The sequence below is a fragment of the Hippopotamus amphibius genome, chromosome 1 (genome assembly GCF_030028045.1).
Source record: "Hippopotamus amphibius kiboko isolate mHipAmp2 chromosome 1, mHipAmp2.hap2, whole genome shotgun sequence".
NCBI classification, from domain to species: Eukaryota; Metazoa; Chordata; class Mammalia; order Artiodactyla; family Hippopotamidae; genus Hippopotamus; species Hippopotamus amphibius.
The window spans coordinates 200,819,100-200,846,387 of record NC_080186.1 but is presented as its reverse complement, the minus strand read 5'-3'; the positions used below and the strand labels follow the sequence as shown (position 1 = coordinate 200,846,387).

Genomic DNA, 27,288 nt, shown 5'->3' with positions numbered 1-27,288 from the left:
AATTCCTAGATTCAATACGGTATCACTATTATGCTGAAGATATTTGCAGTTTATATCTGATTATAATACAGCACAACAGCACTGTACTTGAGAAAAAGTGAAATAATTTGATTTCCTCAAATCACCCACAGAAGAAAATGTCTCCTGATTATAGCATCCTACCACTTCCTGCTTTAGAGAACAAAGGAGGGAGAGTAGAAAAAAATAGAAAATGTGTGTGACATGTCATAAGAATTAAATTCTTCTTGTTGTAAATATAAAATAGAATTTAAGAGCAGTAAGCTTTTCAGAGAGTGGTAGACTCTGTGCCTTATGTGATTATCTCCCTCCAAAGAGCAGGAGGCCCTTTTGCTGACATCTATTAAACAAAAAAGGATATTGGCACCATTTAAAGAAAGCTAAGTGCTGATGTGAGGAAGTGCTGCATTGGTATATGTAACAGCCACAAAAATAAAACAAAAAGATTATACATTTAAATAGACCTACAAACTGAACTAGAACATCACTCCTCAAGGATCAGAGAAATCTAGTCAAAATGCTTTGTTCCATTAATATCTGATTTTAGCTAAATGTGATTAATCCTAAAACTCAACTCACTTCTAAATTGTGGTCTCTGGGGTGGCGGGGGGAGGGGCTTTTACATAGCTGCAAGAATTTATATGCAATGATTTTGGAAGGTACCATTTTAAAAAAAAACAATTTTTTCATAGGCCAATGCTTGACAAAAATTTTCCTTTCATGGAATTCAGATAAATTTGCAAAAAATGTATATATCAACTTAAAGTACCAGCACATTCCTGTGAATTGGGCGCACTGAAAAGAAAAATATAGTACTAGAATTTTCTAAGTGTCAATAGTCTTTGACTTTGTAAAAGGAATTTTAGGCAACTTTGGAGCTATACAATTTTCTAAATCAATGAAATTCTGTATAGGTGTTTTTTCTCACACATTTGTAAAGGAAATGTGTAACATACCTTTAAAATTTGTACAAATTAAATCAGAAGTATTGTTTATAAACTTAGTAAGTACTTAGGTCAGAGAAAAGCATATATAAAGAAGGATGGGCAAAAGGTCTTGGAAGTTTAGATTTACATAATTCTAGGGAAATTCAAGAATACAAGGACAGGACCATCAGTTATAGATCATTTTGCTTTAGCACTTGTTTCTTTGGTTTTCAGGAGTCCTTCTGTTTTGCTGTTGTGGGGAAAGTAACAAAAATTACATCTGGAACATTTCCAACTTTTTCTGCTGGCACTAAAAAATGGTAGCAACAACAACAAAAGCTTCTATAAAAATCATTTGAAAATTGCTATAAACCTGAAGTATAATCTTGTTGGTGTGGTATTACTGATGTCTCAAATTTTTTAAAATAGAAATTTTTGTTGAAATTTCCTTTCCACACGTCCAGTACAGTCACCCTCTCCTGCTCAGTGATATGAAGGCTAAGACTTGAATATGAACTACAGGTGATGTAGACTTGTCTTTGTTTTCACATCAATATTTCTTCTTAAGTGATGCTCCCTTTTTAGTCCTTGAACATGAAGGCCACTTAAAATGTCTTTACTGTTTGTAATAACTTTTAGAAAAATCCATATGTTGTTTAATAGCAGCAGGCTTTCTACACAGGAAGTACTTGCTAAGGTTTCCTTGGGAGCCTATTGTCTTCAGATCATTGTACTGTTTTCCCATCGCCTCTGCAAGTTCAGTTCCTCCTTTGCTTGTGTTTCCTCCATTTTTTTTTTTTTTTTATCATTTGGCTACATAGAGCTGCCTCATGTCATTCTTTGCACACATCATCTCTGTTTTTTCTCTTTTCCTGCATAATGGCCCAGCTTCTCTGAGAGTCGCTGTTGTCCCAAGTGTGATCCTTTACTAAAATGGGGATTGAATGAAGGTGGAGCTCAAATTATCTGGGAGCAAAGGAAAACCAGGCATTTGAAAAGGACCCAGAAAGGAACGAGTAATGAACCAGAGTGGCCTCAATGAATGGCTGTAGAGGGAATTCTCAGTTTTGACACAAAAGGAACGCCTGGATACCAAGGAAAACCTAGGGGGAGAATCTCAGTAGGAAGCCTGCCTCATCGGCTGGTCAGCCCGGAGGACGGAAGACAGTAGCTCTCCAGATAGGAACAGAAACACACGTATTTTATGAGTAACAGTTAGGCATTAAAACATGCCGTTTTGGAACACAAGGTACTTTGAGGAGTTGACATCCCTTCATAATTCATGTTCATTGTTCCTCTAAGTAAAATATGTGTCTCCCTTTAGTTATTCTGTTAGGAATTGTACTTTAAAGGCAAGAGGACATTTTTGATAATGCACATCTTAAACTTTTCATTAAACTACCAAATTTAAATTCTACCTTTTTGTGCACTCTGACATTTTTGTCTGGCATTTTCATTAATTTTGCGACATACATAAATGTAGCTGAAATGTTAACTGATCAATACTTTGTCTCTCTCATGTAGCACTAGCACTCCATTCCCTAAGGACCACACGGCAGAACAGAAATTAAATGTGTAAAATATCAAATGTTAACGTTAACCACAGCAGCACTTACTGCATAACGACAGAAAAGGCTAGAACAATTCCAAATGGACAGATGGTACCACAAATTATCTACAATCCCATTTAAAGATTAAAGTTTGTCCTGTAAAATAATTCTCTGACGCACCCTGAAGTGTGTCCTTTTACTGATAGCTCAGTTGTCCAATTATTTTTGTGCTCATTACAGTGAGAAATGACAGTACTGAAAAGAAAGAGAGAACGTACATTTTTTTTTTTTTCCATGTTGCACCCACTGACATCCACAAGAACACAAATGTCTGGTCAAGAGCCTGATGAAAATTAGGCCCAATTTATGAGACATTTCCACGTCTACAATAGATGATTCCCAAAGACAAGCGGCCGTGCCTTCCACACCACATACGTCTGTGTTCGCTTTTAGGCATACAATATTCACAGTAAAATGTGAAACCCTAATTCGTGTCACACAACAGCAAGGACATTCCCAAGAACGTGTCTGCTTATATTTCACCCATCACCTTTCAGGCCGATTTCCGTTTCTAATACCGTCAGCCAGCTTTGAACCCTCCACATAAAGAAACCAGGGCAGCCCTCCCCCTGCATTCTCATGCTCTCCACTTTAACTGACATTGGGACAAAAATTATTGCTTTCCCATTTTAATTTCGTTATTCTACATTTATTTTTGAATAGTAAATTAGAAAAGAAAAAGAAAATGGAATAGAAAAAAGGCACTTAAACATTATAAAGTTTACTGATCTGGGCCTAAAACCAAGCGGCATAATGGTACAAACGCATGTGCTCCATGAGGCAGCTGCATTTATGGAAAAGTGGGCCAAGTGGAACCAATATTATAATAATAGACCCGTGGTCCATCAACAGGGAATGATGGGAACAATATGTTTTTAACAATGGGGTGCTGCTCATAGCTTCTTCTAATGGAAAGCAGTTCTCTTCAATAAACTGGTCTAAAAAAGGCTCTGGTTATGCAACAAGATCTTTGAAAACTTTCATTTTTAAATATATCATTTAATATCTACAAGATGAATAAAAATCCTACAACAGTTTTTTTTTTCCCCCTGAATCGTTATGCTATTAAGATTACAAGCACATATTTTTAAAGCTCTTTTAGAAAGGAAATAATATCCGTGTGGCTTTGGGCAAGGTGCTTAACTTTGCTGTTCCTCAGCTTCTTCCTCTGTATATCAGGAAAATAATAGTATCTACCTCATAATAAAGTTGTTGGGAGTATTAAATTTATTAATGTATGAAAAGCACTTTGTTGCTTTCGTGCCTGAAAAACTGTTCTTTGGCAACAACTAATAAATACTAGTTAGTTGTTATTATATAAGGATCTTTTTATATCAGAATTTAATCTGAGGTTCAAATGGATGATTAATAGAGGATTATGAAATAGTTTAGAATTCAAATGGAAAGTCTAGGAAAAATTACTATAAGCATTAAGCTATGTCTATCATCATTTAACAACTAGCTTTATTAGAGCAAACCCTTATTTATATGGCATCACTGAAGAAAGTTTCTCCACATAAGGAAACATTTTCAGACTGACTAACTGGATCATTGGTTGGTCTATGGCTTTAGACAGTCATTTATATTGGGAGGCTACTAAGGGCTAGATACTCTGCAGGTGATGCTATAGTCCCAGGGGAACAAGGCAGGGCCCCCATTCTCCTAGAACTCCTAGTTCAGGTACAGACAAAGGAAGCTGGCTTTTGTTTTCATTGCTTTAATCACATTCAATGGAATATAATTCAGTCCGGTTTCTTTTCTTTTCTTTTTAATGAAACCGTTAATATTACTGTTTCTTCTCAAAAGTACTGTTAATGTGCATTCACATTGTAGTTTTTGGTCTCTTTTTTCACCATCAGTGTCAGGAATCCCTTTTCCTACCTTTAACGTGGGCTCCCCTGCTCCCCTTATTCTGAAAGTGTCTTGCATTCAGCTTGTCTCGTAAGACTGAGTCTGTCAGAAACTGACCACCAGCTAAGAGAGAGACTACTACATTTCTTCCCCAGTGAATTTTGACTTCCTTACAGTGAAATTACTCAAGTACCCACCAGGTACACGTAGCTAAGTTTCTCAGAATTTCACTTCCTGATTTTTTTTTCAATCAAAAGGAAATTGTGAAAAAAGTCTGCCATCTTGAATTTATTGTACACGAGTGACCTCTAGAAGCCAGATGAAGTTTATGAAGACTTACATTATAATGCTAAATCATTCAAAATAAAGGCTCCTGAACAAATGATGTAATTATATAGGTTTCTCTGTTTTCAAATTTCACAAATAGCTGTGAGGGATGACTTTGGAAGAAGTGAGTCAAAGATGGCAGCATGACATTGTCAGTAGAAAGTGATTGTTTCGGTAGAATGTTATTCCAGGTCCCCTGGAACCTGCAAGTAATGGCATAAAATACACAGAAACTCAATATCATTTTTTCCTCATTAACATTAAAGTGCCTCTATGATGCTAAAAAATAATAAGAAAGTTTGTTTAACAGTACTCCAATGTATGTATTATGTGAAAGAGCTAAATAAAAGAATATTGAAAGAGGCAGATTTTCTTTTCTAAAACTTAATGATGGTGACAGTCACTTTCTTTAAGGAGACAACAACATGTCTATGGGAAACAGGCCGCCTAACTTTCTGGTAACTTACAACACAAAGGGACATACACGCTCTTTGTTCCATGTGCTCAGACATTAATGAAAGTCCCATACAAGGCCCGAGAGGAGAACAGAGCTCAAAGTACTAAACAGATGTGCATACACTCATTTGAATGGTAATACTAAAATGTTGATTTGTTACTATAATTAAAGCTCTTCTTGTAAGCCCCTTATAATAAAGTCATATTCTGAGAAACCAGCAACTATAAGGACACATAAGGTACTCGTATTCTAACAAATATGACAATAAAATAAAAGATTTCTAAAGAACGACTCCACTTAAACTTCAAACTGAAATCCCGAATAAGCAAAAATAATGTGAGATCAGAAAATCCTAGCTGAAGTTCAGAGGAAAGTATTCTTTTGGATTTTCTAGCTTTGCAAGTTGGTTGTATCAGCAGTTTTTAAATAACCAAAGTAAAAGGCTACAAGATGAACATTGTCAGAGGACTATTTGGATCTATCAAATTTTCACGCGTGCCTTTTTAAAAACTGGAAATCTCAGAAATAATAAAATGTGTCTTAGATAGGTCACATCCATTCCAACTGATTCACCAACTAGCCAAAGATTTTCATATTTTGAAACAATATCTACAGGACAAATAAAATTAAAGTGAGAATGGTCAAGATTATTAATTTTTTTTTTAACACTAAGGACTTTTCTTGGCTCTGCTATTGGGATTTGGAATTACGCAATATATAAAATTTTGCTTTTTAACTGTCACAGAGAAAATTATACATTGGTTGAGATGTCTTGAATTCCGGAAATCTGAGGCGGGGGATCGGGGATGTATTCTTGGACTCAGACCTTGGACAATCCATCAGGTTCCTGCCCACGGCAAATCTGCCCAGTCAAGTCTCAAAATAGAAGTTTAAAATGGCCACATCAACAGAACTGTAACTATGGCCACAGGAACATGCAGCTATGATTACTGAATGTAATGAATAACAATGTAAGTAATACAGTATGATCATACCACAAAAGCAGCGAGGCTCCTTGGGGGTGAATCCCAGTCAAAGCAACTGTTAACATAGTATGCAGCATTTATGAGCACCATGACACAACGCTTCGTTCTGATAAAGTTTCTTAGTAGCAGCTGTAGGAAGAGGAAAGTATGATTAGAATTTGCAAGACTAAAACCCATCAGATATGCTACAAAATCCTTCAAGTTTAGTGTGATTTAAAATGGATTCAGTAAGTTAATAAAGCTGTAAGAATATACCAAGCAATTTGACTCACAAGTTAGAGGAAAGAAGTATCTCTGGAGAAGGTGGAAAGAACTAAATTATAAGAGCAATTTCTTAGTTAAATGTATTTGCATAAATAATACTATCATGCAAATTGGGCTACCTCTGTTCCAAAGAAAAAAAAAGTCTCCAACAGGTCAAAAACATTTTTTTTTGCTACCTGCAATACCGGGTACCTTAAATATATTTAAAAATTCTGAAATCCTGTGCTTTTAAAATTCTTTAAATGTTTTAATTTCAAGATATTTCAAAGTGAAATGGATACTTTTGGATGCTTTTATTTAGGGCCTTAGAGAAAAACCTGCCAAGTATTGCTTTATCATAGAAAACTAATTTTCACCCTTTCAGTAAGATTCTCCCTTTCTTACTATCATAGTCTCCTTCTCTCTCTCTCTTTCCCTTCTTCCTCTCTCTCCTCTCTCCTTCCCACCATAAATTTCACCCACATTTTCTCATTACTTTTTCATAATTTTGGATTTAGAGAAGAATGTATGGTAACCAAGTATTTTACAAAATCTGTTACTAAAAAAGGTATATGATAAACTATTATATATAAAATAAGCTACAAAGATGTATCGTCATACTACACGAGGAATGTAGCCAATATTTTACAATAACAACAAATGGAACAAACCTTTAAAAACTGTGAATCACTATATTGTACACCTGTAACATATAATATTGTACATCAACGACACCTCAATAAAAAAAAACAGAGACAGAAAATAAACTATAGATATTGAACAAGAAAAAAAAGGTATATGAGAATTGATATAATTTAAATTAAAAATTTAAAACCAAGGCATGACTACAGCTATAAGAAAAACAGCCCGTACACTAGATACAGGTTCAAAAAATTGCATACAGCTATGTTAATAACTAGAGTAATATGTCTGCAGGTTAATATTTTTCTACTTCCAAGTACACTTCAAGGCTGATCTGGTATTTTAAAGAAGCAGCTATTTAAAGTTGACGGGGGTCATATGGAAAAAATATGTATATATGTGTACATGCTGATGCATGTGCATGAATAGCAGTTTGAACAAGTTAAAATTTCTTTCAGACAAAGTAAAATGTGTCCCTGTTTGTCTCCTTCTTGGCCCCTGATCATCTTCCTTTAAGAGCTACTTTTATTACTTTTAACTATAACTGTGGGAAAATGCTCTCTGCATTTCTGTTCAGATAGACATTACTTTTGTAACTCATACATTGTCCTTAAACAACTAAAGATCCCACTGTTTATGGTGAAGTGACTGGATTAAAAACAAAATATTTTTGGTCTTCTAATAGCACAGAAAATTATGAAAGATTTTAACACGCACAAATGAGTTCTGTAAACTTTACAGCCTCAAATACATTTTATTTTAGCTGTGTTAATTGGAAGTAAACAATTTTTAAACGGGGTAGCTTAGTACTCTTTTTTTTAACTTGACAGCAAATCGAATTTAAAACTACAAGTCTAATTATGAGATATCAAGCGCAATTTAAAATTCCTTCATGATATAAAAATCAGGGCTCCTGATTTTCTATTTTCTTAGCTAAAAATGCCAATAAAAGTTCACTTCTAAAAGATCACAGTCAAAATCTAATTAACAGGAAGTTTTCCCTTAAAAGATAGAGCCCCCTCTCTCGTGGATTAGAGGGAAGAGCTTTACACTGAGCTCGCTTTACACACACCTGCATCATACCTGTGGGTGGTCTGGACATATATTTGAACCTCAGCTTTTGGTGTTCTCATTTACACATTCCATGGCAATCAAATTGTATTCTGTGTCCAAAATGATCATTCTTTTGCTAAGGCATGAATACATATCCATCCTAGGCAGAGCCTACCGTATCCCCTTTCCTTTCTGATCACCCCCATCCAACTTATTAGTTTGGTATTGTCCTCGTCTGATCTTTTAAGGAAAGGAAGGGAAGAGAGAAAAAGAAAGAAGGAAAGAAAGAGCCATTTCACATCAGTAGATGATCAAGAATGCCATCGTCTTCCCCCCTCCATACCTCCAAAGTTTATTTGAATTTACATAGATGTTTTACAGATACAAGCATGTCTTCCCAGAGGGATGAATCTTTCCTTGCTTTTTACCTGTTTAGAGAGTCTGTTTTCCTCTTCAATGTACTTCTGTTCTTTGGGTATTAATGTTCGTAAGCTGGCTTTCACCTACACATCAACATATGTGTCTGTTATGGATTAATAGATTACAAATGTTTACCAGTTTTTCACGCAGTTCAATTTGCAATAATTTTTAAAGTTTCAAAGTCCTGGCTGCTGTGCTCATAAAATATAAATGTATACAGTTTCACATGCACGCGCTTCCATTTCTGACGCCGGCAGGCAGCGGCCAGAGCACAGCCACAGCGGCGGCCGCCAACTACAGCAGAACGTGTGGGTGTGCCAGGCAGTGGCAGAAGCGTATTCTCCAGGATACATCAAGGTTTAGAGAAAATGAGGAATGACAGAAATTCTCTACAAATCAGGAACAAAAGCTTTCACGAAACTAAACTCTTTAGCAGTACAAAAAAGCCAAAGTTAAGACTTACAGCATTAAAAATCACATCTATTTCAAGATAGATGACCCCCTTTGTTGGCCCTGTCAGCTGCTTGTTTTTCAAGACGTAGGCTTTCTGTTCACCATTTTGAATCTGCGGGAAAAGGACATGACAGCCGTCTGTCTCGCGGTCTCCACTGAATACACTCCCTCAGTGACCTTTGACCCCCAGCTGCTGAAACTGACAGAGAACCCAAAACAACTGTGGCAATTCTGACAAGTACCTGTTCATTACCAGGATCAAGTCTGTCAGGAAAAATTAACTATCATGGGATTCAACATGGCCGTGAATTGAGTATGTTAAAATTTTTAGTGTTCTTATTACAGACCTTGGTTGAGAAATGACAGATATAGAGCTGAGGGTTTTTTTTTTTTCCTTGAGCAAAAGCAACACAGAGCAGTGTGTCAGGTGAATAAAACTTACAGACAGCAATGGTATAGCAACTTTGCCCAGAAAGTCAGCACTTCGATCCCGATCTTCATCATAAACTGTCACTTCAAGAACTGAATGGATATCTTTAATGTTGCTGCATAATAAATATATGTAAGAAAAAAAAGACTTCATCAGTGGGGAATAAGAACACAAATGCTTTTGAAAATTTAGATAGTGCCAGCTGATTGGTGTATATGTGTTTTTTGTATACTATTTGCATGCAAGTACATAAGGCAGCTGGGTATCTGACAGAATTTCCCACAATGCACCTTAGTAGACACAGTGATGGTTCTGTTATCTGGAACTTTGAATGCGACTGTAATTTTAAATTATAATTTTTCAATAAAATATAAGTTCCATCTGGATGGGCACAGAATAAGTTATTGTAAAAAAAAAACTCATCAATAAGTGGCACTTATTTTTTTTTAGACTTTTCCTTCTCATTATTACAATAATTCCTATCTTTATTACTCCCACATAAAGCACCACCAGGTTTGATTTCAGCAAGAGTCACAGTATATTTTATATAATTTTTCTTTTTTATTATAATAGAATATCTCCTTTCCATTTGTAACTCTCACCAAAATGCTGACTTATTTCTGTGAGGTTTGTAGTAAAAATTAACCAACACAGAGCACAGAATGAAGAAAATGTAACATTGATAGCTATTGTACCACCCTAGGATTTAGAAATTAAGTAGTGTTCCATTATGTTCCAAAGACAACGTATGTTAATAAACAACTGTGCAAGTTCTTCATATTTTTGTTTCTAGAAAAATAAGCCCCAATTGTTGACAGCATTTATTCTTTGATCAAACTGTTTACCAAGAAAACATGAATTAAGAGAAAACAAAAAATGAATATATTCATTACGGAAAGACTGCAGCCATATGTGAGAAGAGGCTTTATCAGAGCACAATCAATTAATGGCTTTGATAATAATCGAACCTATTCATTCAATTATGCATTCCAGAGAACAACACTCTCCACAACCTTCTTACGAGTGCAGGTCTCCTGACCAGGCTTTCATCTCTTATAAAAATGTGAAATTCCTTAAAGATAAATTGGTCAGATAATTAAATCTGATTAGTTACTGGCTCTTAAGCAAGGACATTATAAGAAACTAATGAGGAATTTAGCAGTTGCTCATATACAAAAAAATATATAAAACTATGTTAGAAAACTTTTAAGAAGTACTTCTGTTTGGAGAGTTTTCCTTTGTTCAGAGTTCATTTCTAAAGCCCAGCTTAAAAAAACAAAAACAAAAACAAACAAAAAAATCCCACGAACTTAGGAGATACTATAGTGTAGCATCGGCAGCTCTGTGCATGATCGAAAAGATTTACAAACTTTTTAAAATGAAAAGAAAATTAGCTCAAAGTGTTTTTTGGTAAGTAGGACAGTACTTAATATTCTTATTGAGCTAAAATGCAACAAACCAAAACTAAAACATCTGCCGAATCCGAGACTGGATTGTTTGCTGATTTGAGCAATGGAACAAATAGAGCTTTGTCCTCCTTGGTGTCAGTGCAATTGGGGAGAATTTCAATAGAAAGTATAAAAGGAAGAAGCAGTATGGCAATTCAGTTAATGGGAGCAAAATCCGTAGTCAAATCATATATAAAATGCACAGTTTCAAAAAAAATCTGTGAAAACAAAGAAAAAAATGACATGCCCTTTCCCCAGGTTTCACTATCAGGAAGGTAATGCAATTATGCAATTCATTGTTGCTGGCAGAGGCAGGCCAGATGCATTGAGCTGTTAATCAGTGAAGAATAAACACACAAAAATCTCAAAAATAAATATCATTTAGCACCAGTTTTGAAATGAGCTCAAGGTAATGACTACTTACAATGTGAAGACTTTGTTCCACTCAGGATTGAGATTTTTGTAGACGGTGTGTGTTAGCAGCCTATCATTGTTCAGTTCCACCACGCAAAATGGGTCACTTTTACCTACAAGAGATGCGGAGGGAACATGTTTAGTAAAAACAGCACCCACTGTTCACAGTGTCGTGACCATGATCACATCTCTTTTCTAAAAAGCTTTATAGAATACAAAAAAGGAAAGTAACATTTTAAAAATTAAAAAAATAACATCAAAATAGAGTTAGATGTAACTGGGTGATATTAACAATTGTGGTTCGGAGCAATTTAGAACCTGAAAAAAGGAAAAGAGGGCAAATTATATAGCTGCTATTCTAATTTGCAATTTTGTTTTTTTACAAAAATAATACTATAACTGCCAGTTATGAGGGGAAACGTGATACGTGTCCATCCCTAAATCAGGTTTTATTTAATTCAGTGACCATTTGAAAGGTTCAGCCCCTTTACTTTAATGAATGTATTTTCCAACTCATCTGACTCACTAGGAGCTAGTAATAGAAATTCCTAAATAGGCTTATTTTGGGAAAACTGCTATATTGCAGAATTACAACATTTTAATCTGACTTTAGATTCTCTTCTGAAATATCTATGGCCTCACAAAAAAAGTAAATTAGACCCTCTGAGGCAGAAAAAAATTCTGCCATTTGAAACTTAACCTCAATAACCAATCTGCATGTTAAAGAGCAGTATTTTTTTTCCACGGAGAGTGAAGGATTTGGAAGTTATCATATATTTACAGCCACTCTACTCAGCCATAGTCAGACCTCATCCATTTGGTAATTATATCTTGTGATGTCCTCAATATTTTTGTAATGTCATGTCCTGTATTATAAGAATCCATAAAGTCAGAGGCTCTATGGGGGCAGCATTAATGATATTAGTGCAGCATGTAATTTGTTTGATACCTTATACAAATGACAATGAAATCAATATTTAGACAAAGCTGTCCAGAGGTCATATCTTTTAAACTACAATATTGATTTAGACTACATAAGAGGTTAATGTGCATATTATTAACTTTAATGATAAAGAATAATTGTTTTAAATGCATTGTGAATTGTAGTCACAGTAGTTTACACTTCTGTGAAAGCTTAAATATCACTGAAGATTTTCAATTAAATTTTAATAGGAAAGAATTCATTAGCTATCAGTGACAGATAAGCTATGTATTCCCACACAGCAGTGTATTTACTTTCCATACTGTAATTTTTAAAATGAGCTGTACAAACTTTGACTCACCTTTAATTTAATTTATTAATTTTACATTAAAAAAGAGATTTAACATGTGCGTGTTAGTTCAGTGGCCTCACATAGCTCAGGATAATTGCATAATTTAACATCACGGTAGTCTTTCCAATTTTTGGTCTTGGGAATAAGTTTCAATAAAGAACAGAGAACTGAAAGTCTTTAAGGTCTGGTAAAAATTTTATCTCTGGTTTAGGATTTGTATTTTCTCCCACCTTCTTCATTCTTCTCTCCCTATCTGCTACCACCCTCATTTACAACTCACACATGCTATGAAAGATGGTATTCAAAAAAATTTTTTTTTCATTAAAACACATTGTAATAGGTTTTATTTGCCACATCAACAACTTTATTTTCTCCCTAGAATTCAGGTACAAGCATGAAAAATAGTTTCCAAAACCTTAGTTATTCTTAAGGGTCATATTATCTTCTTTCTACCTAGCTTTGTGCTGGCTACTATGGTATAAACAAAAGAACAGAGCATGTAAACTACAACCTCAAATAGTTTATAAAAGGTTTGGAGAGAGAAAATATATCTTCATATAACAAACAGAGGGAATATAAAAGCCATATTTATGATAGAATCCATGTCAAAAGAGTGTTTTACTTTCACTTTAGATGAAATAATAAGCTTTGGAAACATTTGCTTAAAAGACAAGTGTAATTCACACTCTTCCTTGGACCTCCTTTTAACTTTTCCTATATACATGTACATTCACGTTAATCTTAATCAGTAAAAAAATAACTACAAAAAGACAGCACTTTTCAATATTTTTGTTCCCTCATTTTCACTTGCTTTACTTCAATTACTATTCTATTTCAACTGACTTGGTTTTACTTGCCCTCAAATGATCAACACTGTATAACAGATTCGGTCAAAACTGTACCACTTCTCCAATGACAAAACACAAGAACAAACCCCAGGGAGCAGAATCTATGGAGAAAAAAATTTACTTTAAACTTCTACAAACAGAGGATGAAAATCTTTACTTGACTTTCTTTCCCACAGGAATTATATTCAATTGTGTAAGACTGAGAACAATACTTTCAACTAACCCTGTGGAAAATCTCCCAAATCATCACCTTCTTTGTTGCTATACCTCTTTTACTGACAACAGAAGATCTAGAGTCAATAGTCGGCTAAAGGATCAGAAAGAAACAAAATCTGTGCTTAAAGTTTAACATTTTTCATATCTTGTTAAGAAATTAATATATTTATCAAATTCTATGCCCACGAGGAGTGGCAATCCCTATTTTCTAGGGAAAACCAGTATCACCCATCACCACATTACTTAATCTCTCAGTTACTCTTTTCTACTAGAATAAAGATGTTAAAGAACTAGAGACATTTCCACACCGAAAACAGTGCAGAGCCTTCTAAAGCCACTTCTCGGTCGTTTTGCTCTTCTAAATCCCAGGGGCATACCATCATCAGCAAAGATATTCTCCTATCAGAACCTATCTTACAACTTGAAATGGGTAAGCAATATAATTTTTAAGAGATCATATTAGATATTATACAGAATATAATTGTGCTTACATTAAAAAAAAAAAAAAAGATCCTTTTGCCTAAGATAGACCAAACCGCTATTTAACATGGCTTTAATTCAAGCTGATTTTCCCCGATCGGAAATCTATTATTTGTAACCTGCTTACAGTCATATTAAAGACTGACTGTGGTCAGTGACATGAACCAATCCATGTAAATGCTGTCATTTTCACTTTTCCGAAAACGTCTCAAGTTTAACACACCTTTGATGTCTTCTCAGAGCCGAAATGTTAAAATCCACATCATATTGTATGGAATATAGTCTTTCATCTCCAGTCTCAAGGTCCTTAAAGCCCCTTATTTGAGCTTTATCACACCTTTTGAATCCTGAGATATGCCATATACTTCTAGAGCTCTGGGCAAGGCATTAAAGTTCAAAGTGAAAGGCTAGTGGTCTGGGAAAAAGGGCCTAAACGTTGGAGGCTGAGCAATCTGGGATTGACTACTCACTCTAGGACCCTGCGCCTGTTTCCTTACCCATTCAACAGTGACAGTAATGGTCCCTTGTAGATATAATAGTTAGACTATAAGTAGCAGAATGTCCGGCACACTAGCAAGGGCCTCAATAAATAATAGCAATAATAAGGGCAATTACAATACTTATTGTAATAATTGCAAACATTTTCTGAGATTTATTATAAGCCTAATAATATGTTTTTGTTCATTTGCTCAAAAAATTTTTTGACTACTCTATGAGAAAGATGCTTCTACTATTTCTATAGAGGAAACTGAGGCTGGGAGATTATATAACTCACCAGGTCACACAGGTTGTAGCAAAGCTATTATTCAAACTCAGATCTGTCTGACCTTCAGAGCCCTTGCTCTACCCCTATGGTCTATGCTCCCTTTAATTAAATAATATTTAAATGTAAGCCACTAGGCAAGACATTTCCCAACAACTGTGCCATATCTCAGTTTTTAGTAGGCCACACCCAAGGAAAGAGCTGGGTAATGTCTTATCTAAAGATTCATTCACTCAATAAATATTTATTGCTTACCAGGTACCAGGCACGTTCTATGTGCTGAGGAGACAGACGTGCATAAAACAATTTAAAAAACCCCTGCACTTATGGAGTTTGCATTGAGGAAGAAGAAAGACAATGAATAAGAACATTTTATAGTGTTTTAGGTGATAAGTACTATGGAGAAAAATTAAGTTGGGAAGGTCAGTGAGGAGTTAAGGAGTGCTGGTATGTACGAGCAAGTTTTAAAAGGGCTGCCAGAGAAGGTCTCAGTGAGAAAACGACATATGGGCAAAGAAACAAAAGAGGCAAGGGAGTGACCATTGGTCAGAGAAGTGACCACGCTTGGTGCTTCTAGGGATATCCAGAAAGCTGGTATGACTGGAGGAATGGACTGGGGGATGGTGGTGAATGTTAGATGACACAGAGAGGTACAGGGAGGGTGGCAGGCCTCTGTAGAATTTAGCTTTCACTCGAAGTGCTAGGGAAAGGTTTTGGAGGGATTGGGTTGAGGTGTGACAGGATCTAATGGCTGCTCTTTGGAGAATAATGTTGAGAGAGGGCGACGGAGGAGACAGGGAGAAAAGTTAGGAGGATATTGCAATAATCTGGGTGATGTAAAGTAGTTCAATTCTGGATATATTCTAAAGGTAGAACCAACAGAATTTGCAGATGTCAATAATGAACAATCTATTATGCCTAATATTATTATTTGGAAACGGAAAAAAGTTTACTGAGCTTAGCCAAGTCAGTCTTTTTTTTTTGCAAGGACAAGAAGCATTCAACAAAGTGCTCTGACTAGATATTTCTAGAATCTAACAGAGGAAAATTTAGGTAAGGAGAGAAAGGCAATTTTATTTTTAACTTCCATTCATCTTTTCCTTCTAAAAAGTTATGTTTTTACAATTATCAGTATGGATGCCAACATTAGGTTTTTATACACTGTTATTTTTGACTAATTTAAAAAGTATCCTTCTGCCATCACATGATTCAAGGACAATTAAAAATTAATAGCAATTTCAATCAAAATAACAGTAAACATACAATATCAAATACTATAAACTTACTACTAGAAAGCACACACTACAGTTTTATTTTAAAGAAGTGGTTACACATAGTTAATGTGCTTATCTGGTTTGCTAAATGATGCTTTAAATGACTGGCTTTGCAGTTCCTAAATTTTGCAGTCTTGATTATGTGTCACTTAAACAAACAAAAACAATCACAGAAATACCAATGATAGACCTAACCATTAATTATCTCCTTAATTATTCCTTCTTTTCATCCTTTTATCATTCCAGTTAGGCCCTGTCATATGCTGCTTTGCTTGCTGAGAGTATTGGAGGAGTGGAGTTAACTACAGGATGCAGTGTTGATATCTGTAAAGTGCACCGTACTCTGCAAAGCTCTAGAGAGTAATGCAAAGCTAGCCCCTGTTATTTTATTCGACACTGTCAGGCTAGAAATGCAAGGAATAAAGGCAGCATCCAAAGTTGAAGTGTATTTTGTTTCTGATCATTTTTGTCTATTTAAAATAAAGAGCATAAATGTATGGGAACAAAGATTATATAATTTCTTGTTTCTTCTGACTCATTCTTGTCAGAAGACTAAAGCAGACCTATGGGTACCAACCACTCTTCCTTAACTTTCACCCTTTTGGTTCAAAAGTGCTTATCCCTCTCCTTTCCAGTGCAAGAAACTGGAACTTTTGGTTTGGATGCAAGATAGAAATTGCAGCAGTGCTGGGTGAGGACAGGGGTGGTGGAGTTGATTGCATTACCCGCCATGACAGCTAGAAGAGAATCTTAGCCTTCCTTGAGAACACGGCCATTTTCCATGTCAATAATTTCCAGAGAGAAATAGGAATACCTTTTGAAAGATTCATTACTTATTGAGCGTCTGCTTGTCTCACCCCAGAATTATAAGTATGATAAGGCATAGTCCAGCTCTCAAGCGCACACAATGCAGTGGGCAGGATAGACAAGTAAATACACAATTATAATGCGGGTTGTGAGCACTGTAATAAAGGTAAGTAAAGGGTGTAATGGGAGCAATAAAAGGAAGCATATCATTCTCTAAGTCTAGAACAGGAAGGGGAAAAGAAAGTGAAGACTTTTTCCACCAGAGACGATCCTGGTGATCTATGGTAATTACACATCTTTATCACCAGCAATTTTAGAAGTGAAGGACTTTAAGAATTTGTGATAAGGAATATTTAGCTTAAATCTATTTGTTTATCCCTTTAATAGGGTCTCTCTAACACAAAACTTATATCTATGTTATATAATAATTATAAAATAGATACTTACAAATATTATGTTAGGACTGATGCATTTATCCACAATCTAGTTAAATACTAAGGGCTATCTTTTTTTCTACGGATTTTTATAGGGAAAAAAAATCTCCCAAGGTAATTAAAATTACAATGACTCTTTTACCTTAACTCATAAAAAAAAACCTATAACAGATTTTAAAGCATCTACGCTATGACTTCAGTTCTTCTTACGGTGAAAAGACATTTCTATAACTGTAAAAATAAACATCAGAAATGTCTCCAATGGGCATGTCTAATGGCAACCTTCAAGTCGCAGGGAGGATTAAACAGGGTGCACCGACTGGCTAATTCTCTCTCACTCTTAGCCCTTGCTCTCTAAGGTCACCACACTGACATATTTACGAAGAACTGTGGGAAAGTCAGCACCACCCCTGCTCACTTGCTACCTGTATTGTGGACAAGTGGATAACTTCAGTTTGTGCAGACTACTGGTTTGAGCATTAAAGTCACTCAAGACATACTGAATGAGATTCTTGCTCCCAGAATAGAAAGCTAAACTTGATCCATCAATGGTGGGCTTTGTCCAAGGTCATCTTGCTGCTGACAAGCAGCACAGTTTGCTGGGTGTGATGTGTTGTAAAAATGTGTGCGTGTGTGGGGACCCAGTGACCACCTTTTTGTTGCCGTGTCTCTGAAAACACAGAGGCTTTCAATAGCACTGAAAGCAATTCATACCCACAGCAGCCTTTTATTTTGGGGCTACCTTGCACAAATTAAGCTCTTTGGTTTAATTTCCTCAGTTGCCAAATTCTGAAATGGTTATAATTTAATCTTTAAAAAAATTATAATCAAGGTTGCCATCTTTCTACAAACTGGAATTTCAATCATAACACATAACAGTGTTATAGTTGAGGGAATCCCACAGGGTCCAGCAAAATAAAGAGCAACCTACATTGGAGACATCTTCCAATCTCCCCTTATCACTGGAGATAAGGCTTTGACCTTAGCCCTTTTCATCGACTAACCTCAACATATTTTAAACATCTGATTGGTAGAATTACATTAAGTGACACTCTTCACTAGGTTCCCACTGGGTCTGGCTCTGGGACTGAGTAATAATAGTAAGGCTTCCCTTTTCTCACTAAGTCATGAAGCAGGTTTCTTTGTGGCATAAAAATGGACCCTCTATAGAGAGTTGTGACTCTTGGCCCACTAGGTCTCATACATTTTCCTCATATTGAAGATTTTGTAATATTATCCTCACTATTTTGAAATACAATAAAACCAACCCATAAGTGATTTCAAAATTTAATATAATGCTTTAATGCTATTATAAGAGGACTAAAAAGAAAGTTGTGTACGTACAATAAAGTCATATGTTGATTTATTCAACAAATATTTATTGAGTACCTACTATGTGTTAGGCCATATGAACAAACAAACAAAAAATAGGAAAGGTCTCTGCACTCTTGGAGTTTGCTTGCAGTGGGGAGGGAGGAAAGAGAATAAATATTGAACATAGTTAATAAGTAAGTTATATTGTATGTTAGAGAGCGACATATGTTAATGGAAAACAGAGAAAATAGAGCAGGATAAGGGATCTGAAGAGTGTGAGGAAGGGGCACAGTTTATACACTTATTTAGGGTGATTGGAGTAGACCTCATTGATAAGGGAGGTCTGAGCAAAGAACTGAATGAAGTAAAGGAGTAGTTAAGTGGATATTGAGAAAAAAGTGCTCCAGGTAGAGAGAGGAGCAACAGCAAAAGCCTGATATGCTCTGGGACTCTGATAGCAGGACACAGTGAGCTACGGGAAGAATAGAACATGTCAGAGAAGTAACAGGGAACCAAGTCATGAAGTGCTTTGGAGGTAATCCTAAGGTCTCTGGTGTTTACTGTGTAAAGTGGCAGCCATCAACAAGACTTGAGTAAATAATATGTATTTCAATCTAGACTCATAATCATGAAATAAATTTTAAAGCTATATTTGTGTCTATATTTAGTCACGCAGGACATGGGACAATTTTCACTCTTTATGATTGTCTAATGCTTTTTAAGACAATTAGTATCCCCAACTCCCAACACAAGTAGTTTTCCCCAACCACTGTGGCAACTTAATTGCCCCATAAATTTCTAAAACACCCAAAGAGGGAATACTGCCCTCTCGCAATGAGAATCATTTCCCTACAGCAACAGCGCTTCAACATTTTGGTTTTAGGAACTCTTAAAAATTCCTGAGGATCTCAAAGAGCTTTTTTGTGTGGGTTATATCTATCAAAATTCACCATTTTAGAAATTAAAAATGAAAGTGTGTAAAGATACACTGCGTTCTTGGGTTGGAAGAATTAATATTGTTAAAATGACCATACTACCTAAGGTAATCCACAGATTCAATGCAATCTCTGTCAAAATACTAAAGATATTTTTTTCACAGAACCAGAACAAATAATTTTAAAATTTGAATGGAAACACAAAAGACACTGAATAGCCAAAAAACTCTTGAGAAAGAAGAACAGCGCTGGAGGAATTATGCTCCCTGACTTCAGACCATGCTATAAAGCTAGAGTAATCAAAACAGGATGGTACTGGCACAAAAACAGATGCATATATTAATGGAACAGACTAGAGAGCCCAGAAATAAACCCACCTACTTATGGTCAATTAATCTATGACAAAGGAGGCAAGAATATACAATGGAGAAAAAACAGTCTTGAAGAGTACTGGGAAAACTGAACAGTTACATGTAAAACAATGAGATTAGGACATTTCCCCACACCATATCCAATAATAAGCTCAAAATGGATTAAAGACCTAAACGTAAGAGTGAAAACCATAAAACTCCTAGAGGAAAACATAGGCAGAACACTCTTTAACATAAATCACAGCAACATTTTTTGGGCCTGTATCCTAAAGCAAGGAAATATAAGCAAAAATAAACAAATGGGACCTAATTAAACTTAATTTCCTTTGCACAGCAAAGGAAACCATCAACAAAATGAAAAGATGACCTCCTGAATCTGAGAAAATATTTGCAAATGATCTGACTGATGAGTTAACATCCAAAATATATAAACAGCTCATACAACTCAACATCAAAAAAACAAACAACCTGATTAAAAAACGGGCAGAAGACCCGAATAGACATTTTTTCCAAAGAAGAAATGCAGATGATGGTCAATTGGCACATAAAAAGATGGTCAACATCACTAACCATTAGGGAAATGCAAACCAAAACCACAAGATACTGCTTCACACCTGTCAGAATGACTATAATCCAAAACAAAACAAAATAAAACACAAGCAACAAATGTTGGTGAGGATATGGAGAAAAGGGAACCCTTGTACACTGTTGGTGGGAATTTATATTGGTGCAACCACTCTGGAAACAGTAAGAAGGTTACTCAAAAAATTGAAAATAGAACTGCCATGTGACCCAGCAACTCCACTCCAGGGTATATAGCTGAGAAAACAAAAACACTAATTTTAAACGATACGTGCACCCCAGCGTTCACAGCAGCATTGTGTACAATTGCCAAGATAGGGAAGCAGCTAAGTGTCCGTGAGTGGATAAGGAAGATGGGGCATATATATACACAATGGAATACTATTCAGCCACAAAAAGGAAGAAAACTTCGCCATTTGCAAAAACATGGATGGACTTGGAGGGCATTATGCTAAGTAACATAAGTCAGACAGAGGAAGACAAATACTGTAGGATATCACTTATATGTGGACTCTAAAAAATACAACAAAGTAGTGAATATAACAAAAAGGAAACAGACTCACAGACATAGAGAATAAATTAGTGTTTACCAGTGGGGAGAGGGAAGGGGGAGAAGCAATATAGGGGTATGGGATTAAGAGGTACAAGCCATTAGGTATAAAATAAGCTACAGTGATATATTGTACAACACAGGGAATATAGCCAATATTTTATAATAACTATAAATGAAGCGTAACCTTTAAAGATTGTGAATCACTATATTGCATACCTGTAATGTATAATATTGTACATCAACTACACTTCAATTTAAAAAAATGAGATGTAACCTATCATTCATTAAGAAATAACAAAAATAAATCTATGACATTAACATCAGAGTGATCAAATACTATGCAGCCTCTGAAAAACTCCATTGTACATTCGTGGGAGAATGACAGTGAAAAAAGCAAATAACATCTTAGTATTATTATGAAAATAGTTTTGAATTCACAAATTCCTAAATGAGTCTTGGGGATCCCCACAGGTTCCTAAGCCACACTTTGAGAACCATGACGAAGACCGGTGGAAATAAAGCTTAATGTATATATGAGTTTATTTCCCTTGGTATCCAAAACTAGATGCAAAAGAATATTTATAGTATTTTGTGTAACTAGATGCATTCTTGAGTCCTAGAAGTGAACCATCTTGGTACAAGCTGGGAAGTTCAAAATTTATGGCAGACTAATGGGCGATAAAACAAGACAGACAACAAACTGGAAAATAAAGAAAAAGGAGACTATGGGATTTAGAAAATGAGGAGAGGCAATAGAGAAGTTATGTGTAAGGCTTTAAGAGTTTAGATAAATTACGGTAAAATATTTAAAGACTTTATTTTCAATTAATATTTAATAAGAAACAACCTACAATTGACTTGTTACTAGATTAGAAACACCAAAGTTGTTCGGCCTCAAATAGGTATAAAAAATATATCATAAGCTCCTTTGTTTTTACAAGCCCTTGAAGATTCTTTAGGACCTATGTAAATATATATTCAATTAGATCCTCCACAGAGAAGCATGAGGTTTCAGATAATCTTTCCTATAGGTAAATTAACTAGCTGGAGAGGTCTTTTGCAATGGAATAAAATTCTTTAGACTTAAAAAAAATTAAGAACTGTATTAGGTGAATAAACCTTTTTACATTTTTAGGCAATAAAACTGAAAATTGCCATCTGTCAAGCCTTTGTCTTTAGAATGATATCTTTGTCTTTTTATTTCTCTTTTACATAATATCTGCTCATTCAGGTGTCTGTTATTCATCTTGGCACCTTTTGCAGGATCTCAGATTCTTAGGGCTGGGAGAGAAGCCTTAGAGGCCAAGTTCAAAAGCTCATCGAGGACTTGAATCCCCTCTGCAACCAGGCAGTCATACAGGTTCAGCTTCAATGGTTCCAGAGATGGGGAATCACTACCTCCACAGGGATATTCTGATCTATTTTTTAGCAATCATAATCTGGGGGAAGTTTTTCTTTACATTTTATGTCTCTAGCTATTATCTATTCTGTGATTTGCCCTCTGTAGTAATTTGCAAAGTTTAAATGAAATAACGGGTTCAAAGGAGGGGCACAGCATCTGTCACTGAGAGTATCTCATGTTTGTTACCTGCTCTCCTGCACTGGATAGTGTGGATGACTTGTTGAGCATCTATTCTAACCATTTCTAGTACATCTATTCCTGAACTAGAGAGGTCACAAGGGCCTCCCTTGCAGCTGCAGTTGCAATGTGATGTAGGTTGCACCAATCAGAAGCACTTGCCCAAGATTTAACTTTAGAACTCAGTTATCTGAGAGGGTGTGGAGTCCACCCTGCGGCTGCTCACGCAGCAAGCAGGCGTAGCGTAAGCAGCTGTCACAATGTCTCCCCTACATACTTATGTGGCAGGAGCTGAAACTCCTTGGTTCTTTCATGTAGTTTTAGTGTTAGCTTCTGGAAACGGAGCTTAGAGCTTGTTTTCTTAGACTCTTCCTGCCTCCAAAGATTCCGTGATCCATTGAAAATGCTAGAATAAATCCCTTTCTGATTAAACGTGCTTGAAGGAGGTTTGCTCTCTGGATTGAACCCTGGCCATTGCTACTCTTGCCAGCTCCTATCAACACCCTCACCATGACAGGCTTTTGGATAACTGACAAGAGAAATCATATCCAATTCCGCATCTTCCTCCTCTGGTACAACTCGATGGCTCCACTGAATAGACCTGGATTGGCATCCCTGCCTTGCCATTTATGAGCTGGGGTGTGCGTGTGTGTGTGTGTGTGTGTGTGTGTGTGTGTGTGTGTGTGTGTTGATCTAGGCAAGTTACTTAACCTCTCCACACCTCAGTTTTCTAATTTGTAAAGTGTAAAGTGGAGATAACAACAATACCTAATTAGGTTGTTGTGAGATTAACTGTGATAAGCCTTGCACCAAGCTTAAGGTAGTGTTTGACATGTGATAAGGGCTCAATAAATGTTAGTTGCCACTATTATCATCATTTTCATGGAGCTATTTTCAATGCCTTGATTTTAAAACACCAGATATACCAACTGGGGATATATTCTGGTTAGTTTTGTCAATGTCCTTCTTTAAAGAGTAGCTTTTAAAACTGAATTCATACCCCAGGATGTCTGATGAGTCCAAAGAGAGTATCATTCTCAACATTCTCCTTTCATTCAATGTGACAAAACTGATGTATGTATAATTCACTCTCGTGGAGATTAAACTCAAGTCAAACTCAAAGTCTTTTCTGTATTTTCTACTGTTAAAGCAAGACATCACTGTTTCGTACACAGGTAATATTTTGATTTATACTTTTTAATGTTCATCTTGAGGAACTAAGCCTGTAACTTCAGTCTGTTGATTATATATATAAATTGCATATTGTATCTATAACATATATGTATACAAACAGCATACATATGTTGGTCTCATGTAAAATGAATTAACTATGCCTCCTGGCAAGTTTGATAAAGAAGCAGCCAATTATTCCCTGAAAGTCATTAGTAAATATGTTGAACAGGTTAGACCAAGGATAGAGCCCTGCATTCTTCCACTTGGCATCCTCACTGTCATCAATCCTTTAATATAATCACCCTTTGGGCTTGATGGTTTAGTCATTTATGAGCCTAACTGCACTATCATATAATCCAAATATCCCTGTAGTAAGATTTTATTTCAAAAGCCTAGTTAAATCCAGATCCTCTCTGCAGCATTTCCCTAATCCACCATTCTAGAAAATGCTTTTCTTATTTACATACCTGTACCATAATGTAACTATATATATAATAGTTTAATTTTAAACTATAATTCTAACATCTAAAAGCATTTCTTCAAGCACTGAGTGAAACCCTGGAGCTAGCCCTCCAAGCCAAATCAGCATTTCTCTATTTCTTTACTCAAAGGATCATTCGGTAATCTTAGTTCCACAGAACTCAATTAATTATTTTATAGTATTTCTCTTTCCCTCATTTTCCATTGGTAGGGGGACCACCACTTTCTCAGCCCATAGTCCTTTACCTCTAAAGCATATCAAACCCAATTATTAATCTCTTTTGTCATCCCACCTATTCTTCCAGAGCAGTATCTTCTAACCATGTGACCTGCCTATGAATCACACATGATTTCTGTAATTCCCTATAAAACACTAGTTCAGACTCAGGCCTCACCAGAGCTTATGCTGAATTATCATTTTAATTCCTCTTCTCACAAATATTTATCAACTGTTTGGTTTTAGAAGAACACTTTTACATTTCTGTAATTAGAATATGATTTGGCTTTTTAAAGATAAAATTACTAAAAGGAAGCAACTTTTATTTCTATGTACAATATGGTGGCATGAAAGAATAAAGACCAATGATTTGCTTTCTTCCCTTGGGATGCTTTGTCTTGTCTCATATTTATGGAAGAGATTTATATAGTCTTAAGACATTTAACATGTATGTGTGTCATACTGTTTTCTAAACTAGGTATATTATAATGATACGAATGTCAGGTATTGGAGGTTTTTAATGCATTATAAATTGTGTGAAATTTCTTCTCAAAGTATACTATCTGCTTAATAGTCTTCTACAAGCTTAATTATTAGAAAGCAAATAGAAACATTAGATTATGTAAAGGATATAAAGCATACTTGGGAAATTTAGAATACATTTTGTGTAAAACTTGATTTTATGTTTCGAGAAATATAGTTTGAAGATTTTAAGACAGTGAAGGTTTAAAAATTAAGAATTACTTCTACAAATAATTCCCTTTTCTGGGTAAATTATTTTACTCTTGATAATTCACAAATATGAAGGAATTCCACTGCATTATATGCATACAATTTCAATGGGACTATGTAGAGTTTAAAGGATATCTATTTTCTTCTAACACAGGTTTTAAATAATGATCATAAACTCTACGGCTGCATTTATTAGATATCATCAATGTTATTAAATGTGATAATGGCAATGAAAGTCATATGCTATGGAAAATTCAAACTGCTACAATTCTATAAAAGAAACAGCATAGCTACTTCTACCAGCAGAGCTATCATATTCTGAGGGCCACTCAAATGAGAATTGCTTATATCTTATGCAATTTGTTTGAGTAACCCACAAAAGTTAATTTTTTAAAAGGATAATAGCTTGGATGTATATGTGCTTGGCATTTAGTATATAAAACTTTCAAAGAACAGACTTGCCTTTTTCTGTATAGCTACCTTTTCATTTTCATTCTCTGAATAGACCTATAATGTTCAGGGAAAATATCAAGAATAATAAATCCAAATCTCTGTATAAAATATACCTTCATGACACACTCAAGCTGGAAATCACAGGAAGCAATAAAAATGCAGGCAGCCTACTGATAATGAGGTCAGAAATACAAATAAATTTACTTTTAATGAAGACTGGAGGCACAGCAATCAAAGTGTTAAAATTCATTTCATGCATATCTCATTTGCTTCTTAGCTGATATTTACCACGCAATCTGTGAGAAAGTAGAGGCCTAAGATGCTCCAGATAAATGGCTCAATTAATTGTACAGAGGTAGACTTCTTTGAGCTGAGTCGGAGCTGTGAGCTCTTTATTAAAAGCACCATTCTGTAGCCCATAACCTTGTTCCTTGACTCCTCTCTGGTTTCCAATTTAAACAAGTCCCCATGCGGCCTGCTCTAAAGGGCTTTGTCTCCCTGTCATTGTTAAGAGAGCTGAGGCATCCTGGAAGTGTGAAATCAGACCTCATGAGTTGAACGGTTCCCCAGGGAACGCTGGACTGCGCAGAAGGTCAAAGTCATGGGCCGGACCATCTAAAAGTGTCTGATCGCCGGTCTGTGACACAGCAAGTTGGGGTGGGGTGGGGCGGCTAGACTGAAGAGGACTGAAATTGAACACATCTTAATTAAAGCCCACAGACAGCAAAACAAAATGTTTTCTAGGCAGCCTGTCAAATGGGGCTTAAATTTAGCTCTGCTAATGAATCTGAGCTGCTAACTGTTATTTCTTAAGATAATAAGACTCTCACGGAAGCTGATAAAAAAACTGTAGCATGTCTTTTTCTGCTGTTTTGTTACTAAAATATTTTCCAACAATGAAGACAGTTTTCCTAAAGAAAAACATGGGAAAAGTCTACGCAAATAAAGGGGTAGTAAACATCTCCCTTAATAACTAGTAGGTTTCCAGACTATGGAGCTGGTGAGTTGCAAGTCTTTATGTGTAGTGTTGTTCTCGAAAAAGATATGCTCATTTAATGGCACTATTTCAATGACAGTTTATGTTAATTGTAAATTCTCTCCCTCTCTTCCTTTTTTTCTCTCCCCCCTCTATTGTTTCCTAAAGGAGATGGTGCATTAATTTGAGAGATCAATTCACCTGGAGTGAAGAAGTTTCATATTAGTGTACCTTTTAATACAGTGAAAAGGTAGGGCATCTTTTGAAAGGGTTTCACAGTTCTCCCATATCAGTGTTTCTGAAACTGAGTGGCTGGTATCCCTGGGGAGGCTGTGACCTCTTCCTCTGGAGCTCAAAAAAACAACCCAGGGGAAAATGGAGGGGAGGGGCTGAGGAGAAGAACCCTTTTCTTTTTCTTCTCTAAGAACTTGAAAGAACCAATAGGCCAGGTCTAAATACGCTGCAAAGAAAGCCTCACTCAATATAGAAGACTTTAAATGTTCGGTTGAAAGCAAAAATTAGGCGCCGTCCAAGGAAGAATAATTAGAA

The 27,288-nt window shown here is 35.7% G+C and overlaps 1 protein-coding gene across 12 annotated transcripts in view; it reads right to left on the bottom strand.

Annotated features, from left to right (window-relative positions):
• The window catches only part of MCTP1 (multiple C2 and transmembrane domain containing 1), a 543,089-nt gene that overhangs the window by 146,047 nt on the left and 369,754 nt on the right, over positions 1-27,288 (bottom strand). For 11 of the 12 annotated variants that reach the window (XM_057739092.1, XM_057739099.1, XM_057739106.1 and 8 more), the window contains 5 exons: positions 11,289-11,391; positions 9,429-9,531; positions 8,997-9,098; positions 8,542-8,616; positions 6,185-6,304 (listed from right to left, as the gene is read on the bottom strand). In XM_057739092.1, coding sequence (XP_057595075.1) covers positions 6,185-6,304; positions 8,542-8,616; positions 8,997-9,098; positions 9,429-9,531; positions 11,289-11,391 — 503 coding nt within the window. Of the gene's footprint in view, positions 1-6,178; positions 6,305-8,541; positions 8,617-8,996; positions 9,099-9,428; positions 9,532-11,288; positions 11,392-27,288 lie in introns of those variants that run through there. The other variant, XM_057739186.1, reaches the window with a different exon arrangement.